This window comes from Adiantum capillus-veneris, chromosome 3, assembly GCF_014529385.1.
Source record: "Adiantum capillus-veneris isolate H3 chromosome 3, ASM1452938v2, whole genome shotgun sequence".
In the NCBI taxonomy this organism is placed as follows: domain Eukaryota; kingdom Viridiplantae; phylum Streptophyta; class Polypodiopsida; order Polypodiales; family Pteridaceae; genus Adiantum; species Adiantum capillus-veneris.
In genome coordinates, this window is record NC_140933.1 from 157730756 (window position 1) to 157743803 (window position 13048).

General features: G+C 44.0%; 1 protein-coding gene across 1 annotated transcript in view; it reads right to left on the reverse strand.

The window, feature by feature from the left end:
* Nucleotides 1-2850: 2850 nt before the first annotated feature.
* Nucleotides 2851-13048, reverse strand: part of EIF6A (Translation initiation factor IF6) — a 33943-nt gene continuing 23745 nt past the window's right edge. The window contains exons 6-7 of the mRNA XM_086509492.1: nucleotides 3400-3510; nucleotides 2851-3315 (exon numbers count right to left, since the gene is read on the reverse strand). Of these exons, the coding sequence (XP_086365618.1) occupies nucleotides 3058-3315; nucleotides 3400-3510 (369 nt within the window). The 3' untranslated portion in view covers nucleotides 2851-3057. The remainder of the gene's footprint in view (nucleotides 3316-3399; nucleotides 3511-13048) is intronic.

Here is a 13048-nt window from a genome sequence, read left to right on the forward strand (position 1 = left end):
ACTCATCCGCCACTTGTATGCGGGCTGCACACGGCTAGGTTGCTTCTGTAGCACATGTATATACGACCACTTGGCTAGGAACATGTTTACAAAGTCTTTGTTTGTCTCTCTTTCCTCGCCCCCAAAACTAAGTAATTTGAAATCCTTGAGCAGAGTTGAGGATGTCTCTATGGACGGCCCACAGGCGCATTGGCCTGGATCCCCGCAACCACTAACGAGGCTACGCTCACTCATGCTACGAGTGACCTCCTACTTCGAGGAAGAGAAGATGTCACTGAAGCGACGGTAAGTGCATCTAGATGCGTGGAGATGCTATGTAGTATCGTGATTATGTGAGCTTGTACTTTTTCTAAGGTGATCAACTTGGCATTAAAATACTTGACTATCCCGTTAGAGAGCCCGTCTCCGTAAGGACATTGGCAGATTACGTGAAGTGACCAACGAACGCGTTCCAAAATGGGAGAGTACGTTGCGTGTACGGCTAAATAATTTGATTGGGGTGAAGCCCGCAACCATAGACAACAAGCCCGAAAACCCTAGAGAGCTAGAAGGTGGTGGGGACACATTACGCTTAGCAGGCATTATATGTTTTAGCAATTAAATGCACTAAAAAAGGAATAAAAAATTTGCACACAAATGCTAACAAAAATGAGCAATAGTGATGGAATAGTCACCTCCCTTGGCCTCGGAATCGGTGTAGAAATCGGCGCTGCAAAATCAATGGAGCACCAAAGTCAGCGGCGCCAAGTCGATGGAGTTCAGAAACGGTAGAACCAATGAAGCTCAAAGTAAAACCTGGTGTAGCCAAAGCACTCAGGGTAGCTCGTAGTCGAGTCCGATGAGGCCTCTATAAGCTCGGATGTCCCCTTTTGTTGGCGTGCATGAAGCGTCTTTTAGAACGCTACTTGAATGCTCAGCACTACAAAAGGAAACCCCTTGGCAAGAGGAAGTTTAATGTAACCCTGCTGCCTAAAATCCTCCAACTCTTCTCTCTCTCTTTTTACCGTGTTAGTGGCTTTTGAATGTTTTGGCCATGTACAAAGTTCTTTGGTGGTCACAAATGAGTTCATACAAATAAAATGCTTTTGAGCTCTCATCAAACTTCAATTTTGGTGACAAGTTATGAGCATCAACGACCAGGATCTACGTCAAGTTGGTTGTAGACTGTAGTACTTGACACCACCTTCACACAATCCAATTGAGCTAATTGCAAGAACGGCCACTTCGAGACAAAGGTTCCAATCAAATGTACTGAGGCTGATTTTTAAGGAAGAAATTCAACACTTCTGCAAAAACACAAAAATGTGTCTTTAGCATTATGGTGTAGGGAAAGGACTTCCACTATCCTTTACCCGTAATTAGGGTGACTGCATCGCAACCAACAGGGAGCCATGGCAGGAGCCCTAATTACGGGGAAGAGGACCGTGGGAGTCCTGTACCAACCGTCAAGTGTCTTGGGGATGGTGGCCACTAGCACTTTGACATCCAAGACCTTGACAGTTGATATCATCGTTTATATTCTTCATGTAGGAATAGTACAAAATTTTCCTTTTTCATCGACTGCTCAAACAACTATTTTGAGCAAGTCATACCCATTGAGTGCACTAAGCTCATCTTTGCTTCTCCTTTTGATACCAGATAGAACCGTGACAAAGTAAAGATGCTATCTACCTACTTGTTCTTTTGAATTTTGATTTTCTATACCTCTATCAGTCCCCCCCCCCCTCCCCTCTCCCGTGCTCTCATCTATCATTCGTGCTCTCTTCCCCAATTTTTGTTCATTCTTGATCGTTTCCTCTTTCGAATCACACAAGTCACACAGAGGAAAGAGCCATCTCACAAAAGTCTGAATTACATCATCTTTTCCACCTCTTGCTCCCAATGTGACAAAATCCCTAGCCATGTGCAACATCAACTAGATCAGATTTTGTCTGATTGCATAGACCAAAACGCATCCAAATGTCAGCAGGGATATTGCAGCTTAACATTACTCAATAGCTGTCATCCCTATAACCACCTCAGACACTGTTCTCGATTGCCTCAAAGAAGCAGTTGTTAGGTAGGCCGCTTGTGTAGAAGACATTTCATTTGGCTATTACTTTTTAGTCCTTTCAAGGTGTACAAATTTGCTTTCATCAAATCTACAGACAAGTGCATTTATCCAAATGCAAAATGTGCCCCTACATGCTAGTAGTACCCGAATCGCTATTAGCTTATTTGAGAACCAACAGCATTTTCAGTGCAAACCCTGAATCACACGCTGCAAATAATATCAAAGACTCCTACTTGACCCATCCCTCCCGTGATCCAGACAGACAATCAACTTCATTCTCAAGCAACATAAAGAGCCTGCCCTGAAAAAGCAACATTCACCACCCTAAAAGAAATCTGTGCGACCTTGAAAAAGCAGCATTCAACACCCTACAAGAAATCAGTGCAACCTTGAGAATATCGTAAATGTTTATGCGGGCCCAGACACAACTTCCTCTTCTGCTTCAAAACTTGCTGAAAGAGGAGCAAGCACAATCAAACCACAACCACACGGAAGATAGGGCGACGACCAACCTAAACTTGACAAAATTATAGAACCATCATCATAATCGTACGTACGAGTGGCATCGATGCTCTTAAAAGGTAGCAAGTCCTGTACAATCCATCCCCTCAAAAGGGCCATTGCAGGCATGACCTGAAGCCTTAGTGCAAAGCGCTGTTTGCAAATGAGTGGCTCAGAGGATGCCAACATTTGCCTTAAAATCCATGCCACAACCTCCACATATTTTGAGAGTTTAACATCACCCTCATCAGCTCCTCTTATCAGCCACTAATCTTCACACAGGACTGCTATTGATGTCACAAGCACAAATACCAATCATTTCCGTTCTTCTTTTCTTCCAAAAGCAAGTATATGTCGCTTATCTGAGGTAGTGGCCCAACATTGCAATGAACAAGCACAAAGGAACAAAGGTCAAGAGACAGGCGATTGCCTACCAGAAAATAAATATGTCTGTGCATACATGCCTTTGCTTGGACGGGAGTCTAATTATTCTCCCGGATGCATTACGCCAAGGTATCAATTAGAGATGCTCGCATCTCCTTCACCATAGCCATTGGCTGGGCCTCTCTAAGCTTGAAAATACTTTCAATTACAGAAAGCTCCGTGGCAGTGGTGTCAAATCCACAAAAAGCTGACCAGTCATTGACAACCAGCCCTGCACCGATTACCTCACTTCCTCGGTTCACAGTCCCAGCTACCAAAGGCACTTGCAGCAGGGAAGATAATTCATCCAAATCCTCAACAGACGTATGCGGATGAACCTGAGACAATTAACAAAGAAAAGAAACATGTCATCGGGACCCCTCTAATGTTGACCATCACTTGTTAAATGTGCTGATACATACCAAACCCCCTCTGTTGGAGAAAGTGCAGTAACTCCCGACTAAAATGTTACCAGCGATCGTTTGTCTGAAAACCTCCACATTAAGCACATCAGCTATCAATTCCTCTGTTTCCTGAAACCAGAAAATCATATACACATGGAACAGTGAAAGATGCAATGACAGTGTTAACACACAAAGTATTAAGACATGCAAAAGGGGTGGCAATGCCAAAGCATGAGACTTTAAGACATGATCTTCAAAACAAGAGGTAGCATGATGCAGCTAGGTGTGCAGCTTCAGAAAACCAAAAAGGAGAATTTTGTGCAAGAACTCCACTTTAAAGGTAGTAAGGGCGAGGACATGACAACACAAAGCCTTGATTCATACCTTCAAACTTTTCCAGCACAGACATGAGACAAAAGAGGAAATTCTTTCATTTTAACCTTCAAACTTCTACAACACTGGCATAAGACAAAAAATTCTTTCATCCTGATATAAGCTATATACTCGAATGAGATTCTACGAGGTATAGATCTGAAATGACAACCAAATTCAACATAAACTTAAAACTTGACAACATGAGTCCTTTAACAAGACATGAAACATCAAAATGCATCATTCGTACGCATCAAAAGGTATTTTTGATGACTTGCCTAAGGTTAAAAAAAAAGCACCATAAACTCCAGAATAGAGTGTTTGATCGTTCCAAAATCACTTCTCCATACACTTCGTTTGTTCTGCATATAGACAGACTACCACCCACATGTTTCATGTGTCAATTGTATAAATAAGTCTCAGCTCATATCACATTGGGGGTACTTGGAAGCTAGAAGACGATGACCGTGAACATAAAGGACGCTCAACATTCATAGCCAAGGTAGTAAACGACGAATCTCTTGGAAGAAAGTACGGTGGTTCGGTCTCACGTTTAGACAATGAGGAGACTTGCCCCTGCAAATACGAAGAGAGTACTTTGGCCTCTTGGAGTCTATCCTCGCCTTGAACAAGAGGGGAGGGGTGTCACGACCACAACAGGTTACAGCTTTGTGTGCCATGTGGACATGCTACTACTAATTCATAGGCAAGGTAAGGAAAGGAAAGCCTGGGGAATCTTAGGATAGCAAGCTGTAATCGGTTTTTGCATGACCTACATGCCAAGTCCATCGTCCAAGAGATTAATATCCAGCCTTGCATAACGTCTTAAGGAACCATGGTGAGTTACACCTTGTGACAAGCTGCTGACGTGGCAGCCACTAACCAAGTAGTAGCTGGAGAGCCAGAACCCCAAACCCAAAAGCTGGTTGCTGCAGGCAGTAAAACATGCACCGTAAAATTCGAAAAGCGTACGGATAGTAATGACGTGGCAGACTTTTATGCACAAATTATAAACAGATGATTGTTAAGATGCTTTTAAGCACTAGATGTAAATAGCATATGCTTTTTTAGTTGCTTTTAGCTGAGTGCCTAAAAATTAGAAGGCAAGCCTCACTTGTATAACAGATCACGTGGCAGATGTAATCACAACAGTGGTAACTTACAAAGTTTCCTAAGAAGTACGAAATGGTTGCAAAGGCATTACACTTGCAGATCGGAAAAGCTGGATTTTGAGGATCTCAGATTTTTTTCATTGAGGAGCAAGGTTCGAGTTTCAGAAAGTGATGACTTGGCACATGCCACATTGGAAACTAAAAAGAAGTCCCGGAGCCGTTGTTATAGCTGTGGAAAGCGTGGTCAATTGTCTCAGGATTGTACGTCCAAAGGCAAAGGCAAAAGCTCTCAAAAGGGCAGAGGCAAGGGCGAAGGCAAGCTTGGTGAGGACAACACTGACAATGATTCTACCAAGGCCCAGTCAAGTCTACTAGTGTGGCGTAGACCACACTGGTAAAAGTTCAAGCCTTCTAGTCCAATGGTGGGTGCCACAACATGCTTCAGCCAGAGAGAGGCATGTGAGCAGCAAAGAGGGGCAAGTGGTGCTCCCAATACTTGATTTAGACCTCTGTGTCGGAGTTCAAAGCACATTGCATCTGGCAAGGAACCAACATGACATACACAAAATACTATGGATGTGTTGCGTGCAAATCATTGTTGTTGGCGAGATTATAGGCAAGGTATCTCCCAAAGTTATTGTCTCGAAGAATCTTGGACGTGATGTGTTCACAGTTCCCCAACATCGATTCTTGGACATAGTGTAGTCTACAATTCAACCTTCTATGAGGCGACGGGTGCTCAAGGTAGCATCTTCATTATGGTGACAAGTTGATGGTTGCAAATAAGAGGTGTAGTAGACGTACTTCTTCTTTGACTTGGTCTTCCTACAAATGTCCACTATCAGCTGCAAAGAAGGTGTTAAAGTTATGCATCTCAAGCGAATGCGAATGCCCAGTGTAATCTTTAGGTAATTTTTACTTATTTGACATGAGGATTGGGTCAGGTAATTCAATTGGGAGATATATAAGCACCCCCAACCCCCATTGTAATAATCATCTAATCCATTGCTAGGTGAGTTAGTTCACAGACCATCAAAGCACCCTCGACGGAGGGCGGCAAGAATAGCCAGTAAAACTCCCGCAACAATAACAGGGCAATTGGGCGTTGGAATAGCTAGAGGAGAGAGAAAGAGACTGGCGACAGATTCTAGAGAGAGGAGAGTGTGTGACCCCTAGAAAGGTGGTCCATGCCAATCTCTATCAAAGCTAGAATCTTTTGTGCCGTGAAGAGTTCTCTCTATGTGGTATTTGCATCTATCATTATCTGCGTGGCACTAGGAACATACGAGTGACCTTCGGGTCTTGGACTAACCTGAGAGTTTTGCACATTCCGGCCGAGGGGCATAAAACCCCTAAATGTCAAAGAAAACTTGTTTAAAGCGCTCGAGAGTGGTCGAAACGATGTCGGACAAGTTTATAACCTCCAAATATGATGACGTGGCACTTAAACGGACATCCCAAAATTTGCAATGGATCTTTAGAAAAGTCCCGAGATTTTAGAAAGGTGTTTTTTTGGTGTCAACTTTTCAAATATGATGCTTTTTGGCTTTGGGCCTTTAAATATGAGCCTTGGAGGCCCTCTTTGGCATTCTACAGCACGCAGACTGCAAAGGAGGTGCTCTCCAACTATTGCACCTTGCGAATCATCTAGGGAGAAAGAAATACCATAAGGGGCGCCAGGTCTAGGAGTGGAACTCTGCCTCTCTCTCTCTCTCTCTCTCTCTCTCTCTCTCTCTCTCTCTCTCTCTCTCTCTCTCTCTCTCTCTCTCTCTCAGCCCACCAGCGCGCTTCAGTCCACCTACGCACCAGCCCACCATGGGCACTGCCTCCCCGCCATGACCACCTGACAGCTACTGCCTCTCTCTCTCTCTCTCTCTCTCTCTCTCTCTCTCTCTCTCTCTCTCTCTCTCTCTCTCTCTCTCTCTCTCTCTCTCTCTCTCTCTCTCTCTCTCCCCTCTACTTCTGTGTGGCTATTGCATGACTCTATGCAATCATCGCACATTAACCAAAGGATATCAAGAAGCGGTCGAACAGTGAGTTCATCACCTATCAAAACAATGCCGAAGGACATGACCCCCACGCCCCCCAAGGAATCAAGGGACATGACAATTACATGTACTACCCAGGACATATGGGGACTACTATTGTCTATCCAGGAACAGGTACGACAACAGAATGAGGTGATTTCACGTCAAAATGACGACATCAAAGCCCTGACACTGCGCAACCAAGAGCTGGATCATACCATTAAATTACAAGCTCTAAAGCTTCAGCAACAAGAAGACACCATGAAAACGCTGCAATCCCAAGTGCTGGAACAAGGAAATCACATAACACAGGTCACCAATAATGTAATCGATGCACCCGAGGGGTCTCCTCCATCTTGAGCACAAATAGTAAAACAAGAGAAGACTATGGGGCACATGACAGGAGAAATGTATATGCATGAGAGCATGTATACGCATGAGGATCCTACTGAGTACAAGGAACGGGAGGAACGGGAGAAAAGATCCCAAAACATTGTGATACGAGGCATGCCAGAACCTGAGGGGGAAACAGTCATGTCATTGAACGTAGATGTTACCACCTTGTTAGCAGAAAAGCTTGGCATGCAAGATGCAGGAGTATATGGGGCACATAGAGTGGGCCAAAAGAAGACTGATGCTCATCGGGCAGTTGTATGCACAATGTTGGATGCTCGTAAAAGGAACATAATTTTGGAAACTGCACGCTTCTACTTGAAAGGCACTCGGTACTATGTAAGTGAAGATAGAACACCGGCACAACAGGCAGCAAGAAGGAAAGCATATGAGGAACGCCTCAAGGAGAAAAAACCGACATCGCCATCTAAGGACGCATAGGGGCACGCGACCCATGGGATCACGACCATACAGGTTACGAGTTGGAATTATAGAGGTTTCCCATGGCATAAGGGAGAAGGGTTGGTAGATATTCTACCACAAGCTGACATACTCTTTCTATTGGAAACATGGGAACAAAACACATGCAGGCTGCCAGACATTAGTGGGTACATCAAGCACTCAGTATGGTGGACTCCTACCAAAATGCGAGGACAAGGAGGTGTAGCTGTAATATATAAGGAAGAGCTTCCAAAGATGGTTGATGTATGCAAGGTTGACGAGCACAAACGCTATACATGGGTTAAGGTTTGCTCATCAAAAGGATTGATCTTTATCGCAAGATGCTATATCCCGCATCGAGAGTCACCTTTTTATGACACAAACCAGCTACCTAAAAAGGATCCCTTTGCTGACCTATGTACAGACATTGCAATGTATGCACGTGAGGGAGCAGTTGTCATTCTTGGGGATCTGAATGCCCAGATTGCAAACACACGTACAATTGACGGACCATTCACTGCACCCTGCGGATAAGAATGGAGAACTTATGCTTGGTCCTATGTGGGACAGATGTTCAAGTTATAACATCATGAATGCACAGGGGTCAGCTATGATAAGTATGATAACTCAATGCAGCTTGTAGGCATGAATGGTGCGGATAAGTTCATACACTTGTTACACAGCAAGTCATAGGAGGAGTACAAATGATTATGCCTTTATGAGATACAATGCATTGGACTTGGTCCACCGTTTTGAAGTGTGTAGCAAGTTACCGACCTCAGACCATACACCAATCCATATATGCCTACACATGCCAAGTATGCCTATTGTCAACATCATGAATACACCGAACTGGTCATACAAGATGCAACTCACGAAAAAAGAGGACTAGCATGCAATGGAAGAAGCGGCAAGAACCATTATGGGCAAATATCAAAGTGGCAAACAGATTAGGCTCATAATTCTTGGTTTGATGCAGAATGCAAGGAGGCCAAACGTAAGATGAGAGGCCTATCACAACACTCAAATGAATGGGAATGTGCTGCTAGAGAATACAATACACTCACGAGGAAAAAGAGACGCATGTATGAACTCTCAAAAGAACAACTAGACTTGAGCAGGTTCAAGAAAAAGCCAAAGAAAGCTTGGCGTAACATGAAGGGGAAGAAAGGGGACGTGATGGGAGATTTCAGCCCACACGAAATGTATGCTTATGTACAAACTCTGTATGCCCCACCGGGGGCTCAAGAGGTGATAGACACAGTGCCTCAGGCTGAATATCCAAAGCCCATCACCTTCCAGGCAGTCATTAAAGGCCTCAAGGCTCAAAAGCCTAGCGAATGGGAAAGCAGCTCACACATTACATCTTAACTCTGAAATGCTGAAATGGTCAGGTAGTGAGGCTAAGAAATGGATACACCATATGATGAATCAAGCAATCAGCCAATACCTACCTCAAGACTCGCAAGAGAACTGGGTGAAAGCGCTCTTTAAAGGAGGTGACCGCAATTTGCTTACTAATTATCGCACCATCATGGTGAGCTCATGTATGGCAAAACTTTTTGGAAGCATTATCGAGAAAGATCTTAGCACATGGGTTGAAAATAACGGGAAACGCGCCATTGGACAAGCAAGATTTAGAGCCCGTCATAGCACGGTAGACCACCTTATGACACTCCGGGTCTTGATGGAAGAAGCCAGGCTAGAAGGAAAAACTCTGTATTGCTGTTTTGTGGACTTCAAGAAAGCGTTTGACACAGTACCCCGTCAAGGTCTATGGTCACGTATGGAAACTCTAGGAGTTCCTATGCATATCAGGGCAGCCGTAGGGCGCCTATACCAAGAGGTCAAATGCAAACTCAAGACAAAAACAGGTTTCTCACAAGAATTCAGGAGCACCATGGGAGTTAAACAAGGATGCCCTTTGTCACCTACGCTTTTCGGACTATGCATAGACGAGCTTGATGACTTCATCAACGAGGCTATGAGAGAGGGGGGAGATCACCCTAGTATTTGCACTTTCATGTTTCTTCTCCTCATATATGCCGATGATGTAGTTCTCCTTGCCTACAATGCCCTCATTCTACAAAAACTTCTGGATGCAATACATGCATTTTGCAATGCAACGGGCCTGTCAGTCAATGTAGCCAAAACAAAGATTATGTCAGTCCACACATGTAGAAATGAGAATCAGCCCATCATCATGTATGACGGGCAAACACTCCAAGCGGTTGAGAGTTTCAAGTACTTGGGCATCTATGTTCCCTCAAACCATGCATGGGGGAGTTGCGTGCAAAACATAATTGATGCAGAACATGCAAAATACTATGAATTTGAGAACATGTGCAAGCAGAGTGTCACAAAGCGATGGGAAATTAAGTCTATGGCATTTGATGCATGTGAGGTCCAAACAGTACTTTATGGTGTAGAGGTATGGGGGGGGAGTATCCCCGCTAGCACTTGGAATGACATTGAAAAGATACAGAAGAAATTCCTATGTAGACACCTGGGGATCAAAACTACCACCCCATACTCAGTGATGCTTTTGGAGACAGAAGAGTAAGTTTCTCACATCTAGTCTTGTAGAAGACATACGGAAATGGTTCTCTAGATGGAATGTGGGAGACCATGTGGACATGCACATGCATATAGAGGAACACACCGAACATGAACATGGGCTGAATTTTGACATAAGCATACTTGAAGCCCTACACACCAGATGGAAGACAGCACTACACAGGTCCAAATTTGAGTACTACGGCAAGCACATCAATACACAATATTGGGAGACCTACAAGACTCGGGACAGATGCATATAAAGACACCCATGTCCCACCGGGCAAGACGAGCCATTACTTTGATGCGGACGCGATCACACATGCTCAAGATTGAAACGGGAGGGTGGCTGAATATTAAGGAAAATAGGAGGACATGCCCACAATGCAAGTTGAACAAAGTGGAAAGCGAGGCTCATGTCACCGTTGAGTGCCCAGCATACGCACACATCCCTGTTGAATTTCCACAACTCTTTCAAGGGAAAGTCGCCTTTGAGGAGCTTCTCTCTAGGATACACCCCTCCCCGGTAGCTTTAGGCATCTACTTCGCCAAAATATTGGATCATCACACAACACTCACACACAAGAAAGCTACTAGTCCACTACCCCCTCTCACATGAGGGGAGCATCTTGTAGACCGTTTGTGGTCCCATGGGTCATTTTGGCCCCCCAAGGACGTAAATACAACATCATCATCATCATCTCTCTCTCTCTCAATTATTCAAGCTGTTTTAAGTGATAAATTGTTGCACACTTTTACAGATTATAGTTATCTTTGCGTTTCCATCTAATCCCTCGCCGGAAGTGATTAGAGAGAGAGAAGAAGAAGAAGAAGAGTATTTTAACGTCGTAGGAAACTATCCCAAGAGACCTTAAAGATCTATCCGACGAGGAGAGTTGAACTCAAGACCTGTTATTCAAGAGGGAAATGGCATAACCAATCTACCACACTTGAGAGAGAGAGAGAGAGAGAGAGAGAGAGAGGGTTGTTTTCAGCCGTAAGGGGAGAGCAATGCCTATTATTTGCTTTATTTGTGGGCAGCCGATAGGACCACTTTTTAAAAATCATGTGAAACTATTCAAAAACTCAATAGAAACACTGTGAGCTAAAAATTGATGCTACACAACAGTTCCCAAGCATCCCTGGATGCAACCTTAGGCATAGATGCAACGCAAACATGGCTTTCCTCGCGGGAAAGCATTTGCTTTCCCGGAAAGCACTTAAAAATTACCTTCTAGAATCTCGAGATAATATGCTAATTCCTGTTCGGTCATCCACTGAGCGTCCAAAGTAGAATAATTCTTCAACTTTACCAAATACTTCCGTATAATCTTTCCAGACTTTAGTGCTCCAGATGATGAATAATGTACTCGAGAATTTCTTCAATTTCCTCAACCTCAAGAGGTTCCTCAGTAATAGGCTTGGCCACAGTAAACTAAAATGAAAAGCATTATGGACCCTCCAATTAGACGGTAGCTCTAATCAGAATGTCACATAGTTCACTTGGTCAATTATCTTAAACCGCCCATAACCCCTTAAGAACCGCTTGTTTCTTTAGTCTTGAATTCTCAGATTTGAGTAAGACCAATTGACGGACTGTTAAGTCCAAATTCCTTATGTGCTTATCCGCAGCTTTCTTATGTTTTTCCAGAAAGCGTAACATTGCTCTCCTAACTTGCCCATAGGCAGTGTCCATATCCCGGATAAACTCATCCGCAGCAAATATCTTATCCTTAGTTAAAAGGATCGATGGTAGCAAAGGCTTACCATAAAGAATCTCAAAGGGTGTCTTCCCAGTAGACGTATATGTACGATACTTTTATATGCATACTCGACAAGGGGCAAATACTTCTTCCAGTCACGTTGTCTGTCACACACATAGGATATCAACATATCCAATAATGTGGTACTTTGCCTATCCGTTTTGGGATGATATGCAAAAGAAACATTCAACTTCATGCCAAGGTTGTCAAACAAAGCACGCCAAAAGTTTCCTGTCACGCGAGGATCTCAATCACTCACAGCATCCCACGATGCTTGAAAATCTGTGCTAGAAAACTCTAGCCCAATGTGTCACCAGGAGGTGTATTTTTCCTATTGCCTTCCGTGAATAAGTACTAGATATTTTCATTTATTTTTCTTTTTACTTGTTTTTCCCGGAACCCTTGAAAAGGTGCAAGTGGACATTGCATGGCCAGTGTGGAACGGCTGCGGCCGAATAGGTTTCTCACAGTGGGAGTTTGGGTCGGTCAATCTGGGACTGGTCGGGCCAGTTAGCATTGAATTCTGATGAGTATGGAAGCCTGTGTGCGCCAAATGAAATCTGGGCCACTCGGAAAGTCACTTACAACTTTATAAGTCCATGGGAACTAGAGAATTAACTCAAAAGGGGAAAACTGGACACATGGCGGCTCCTGGTGCAGTTTTCCACTTCCATCAGCAAGAGGGGGCACCCAATTTGAGAGAGGTGGCTGATTTGACTCATAAGTGACCTACAGTGTGTGTGTGAGTAGTGGGTGCAGGTCTACAGCTTTAATGGAAAGCTTGCCTTCTCCTCTGTCTCATGTAGCGCGATGATTTGCTCTCGTGCATCTCTCTCTCCCCTTTGGCACATATGGTAATGCCCCACTAGTTGGGCTACTCAATTGAACATGTACAGTTCTGGGGGTTTATGCGCCTTTGCCAAGGCAAGAGCCTTATGAACAGGAACCGGATTAGCTAATTGCTAATCCCCCACAAGTACGAACAGTTCCATCGCGAAAGATT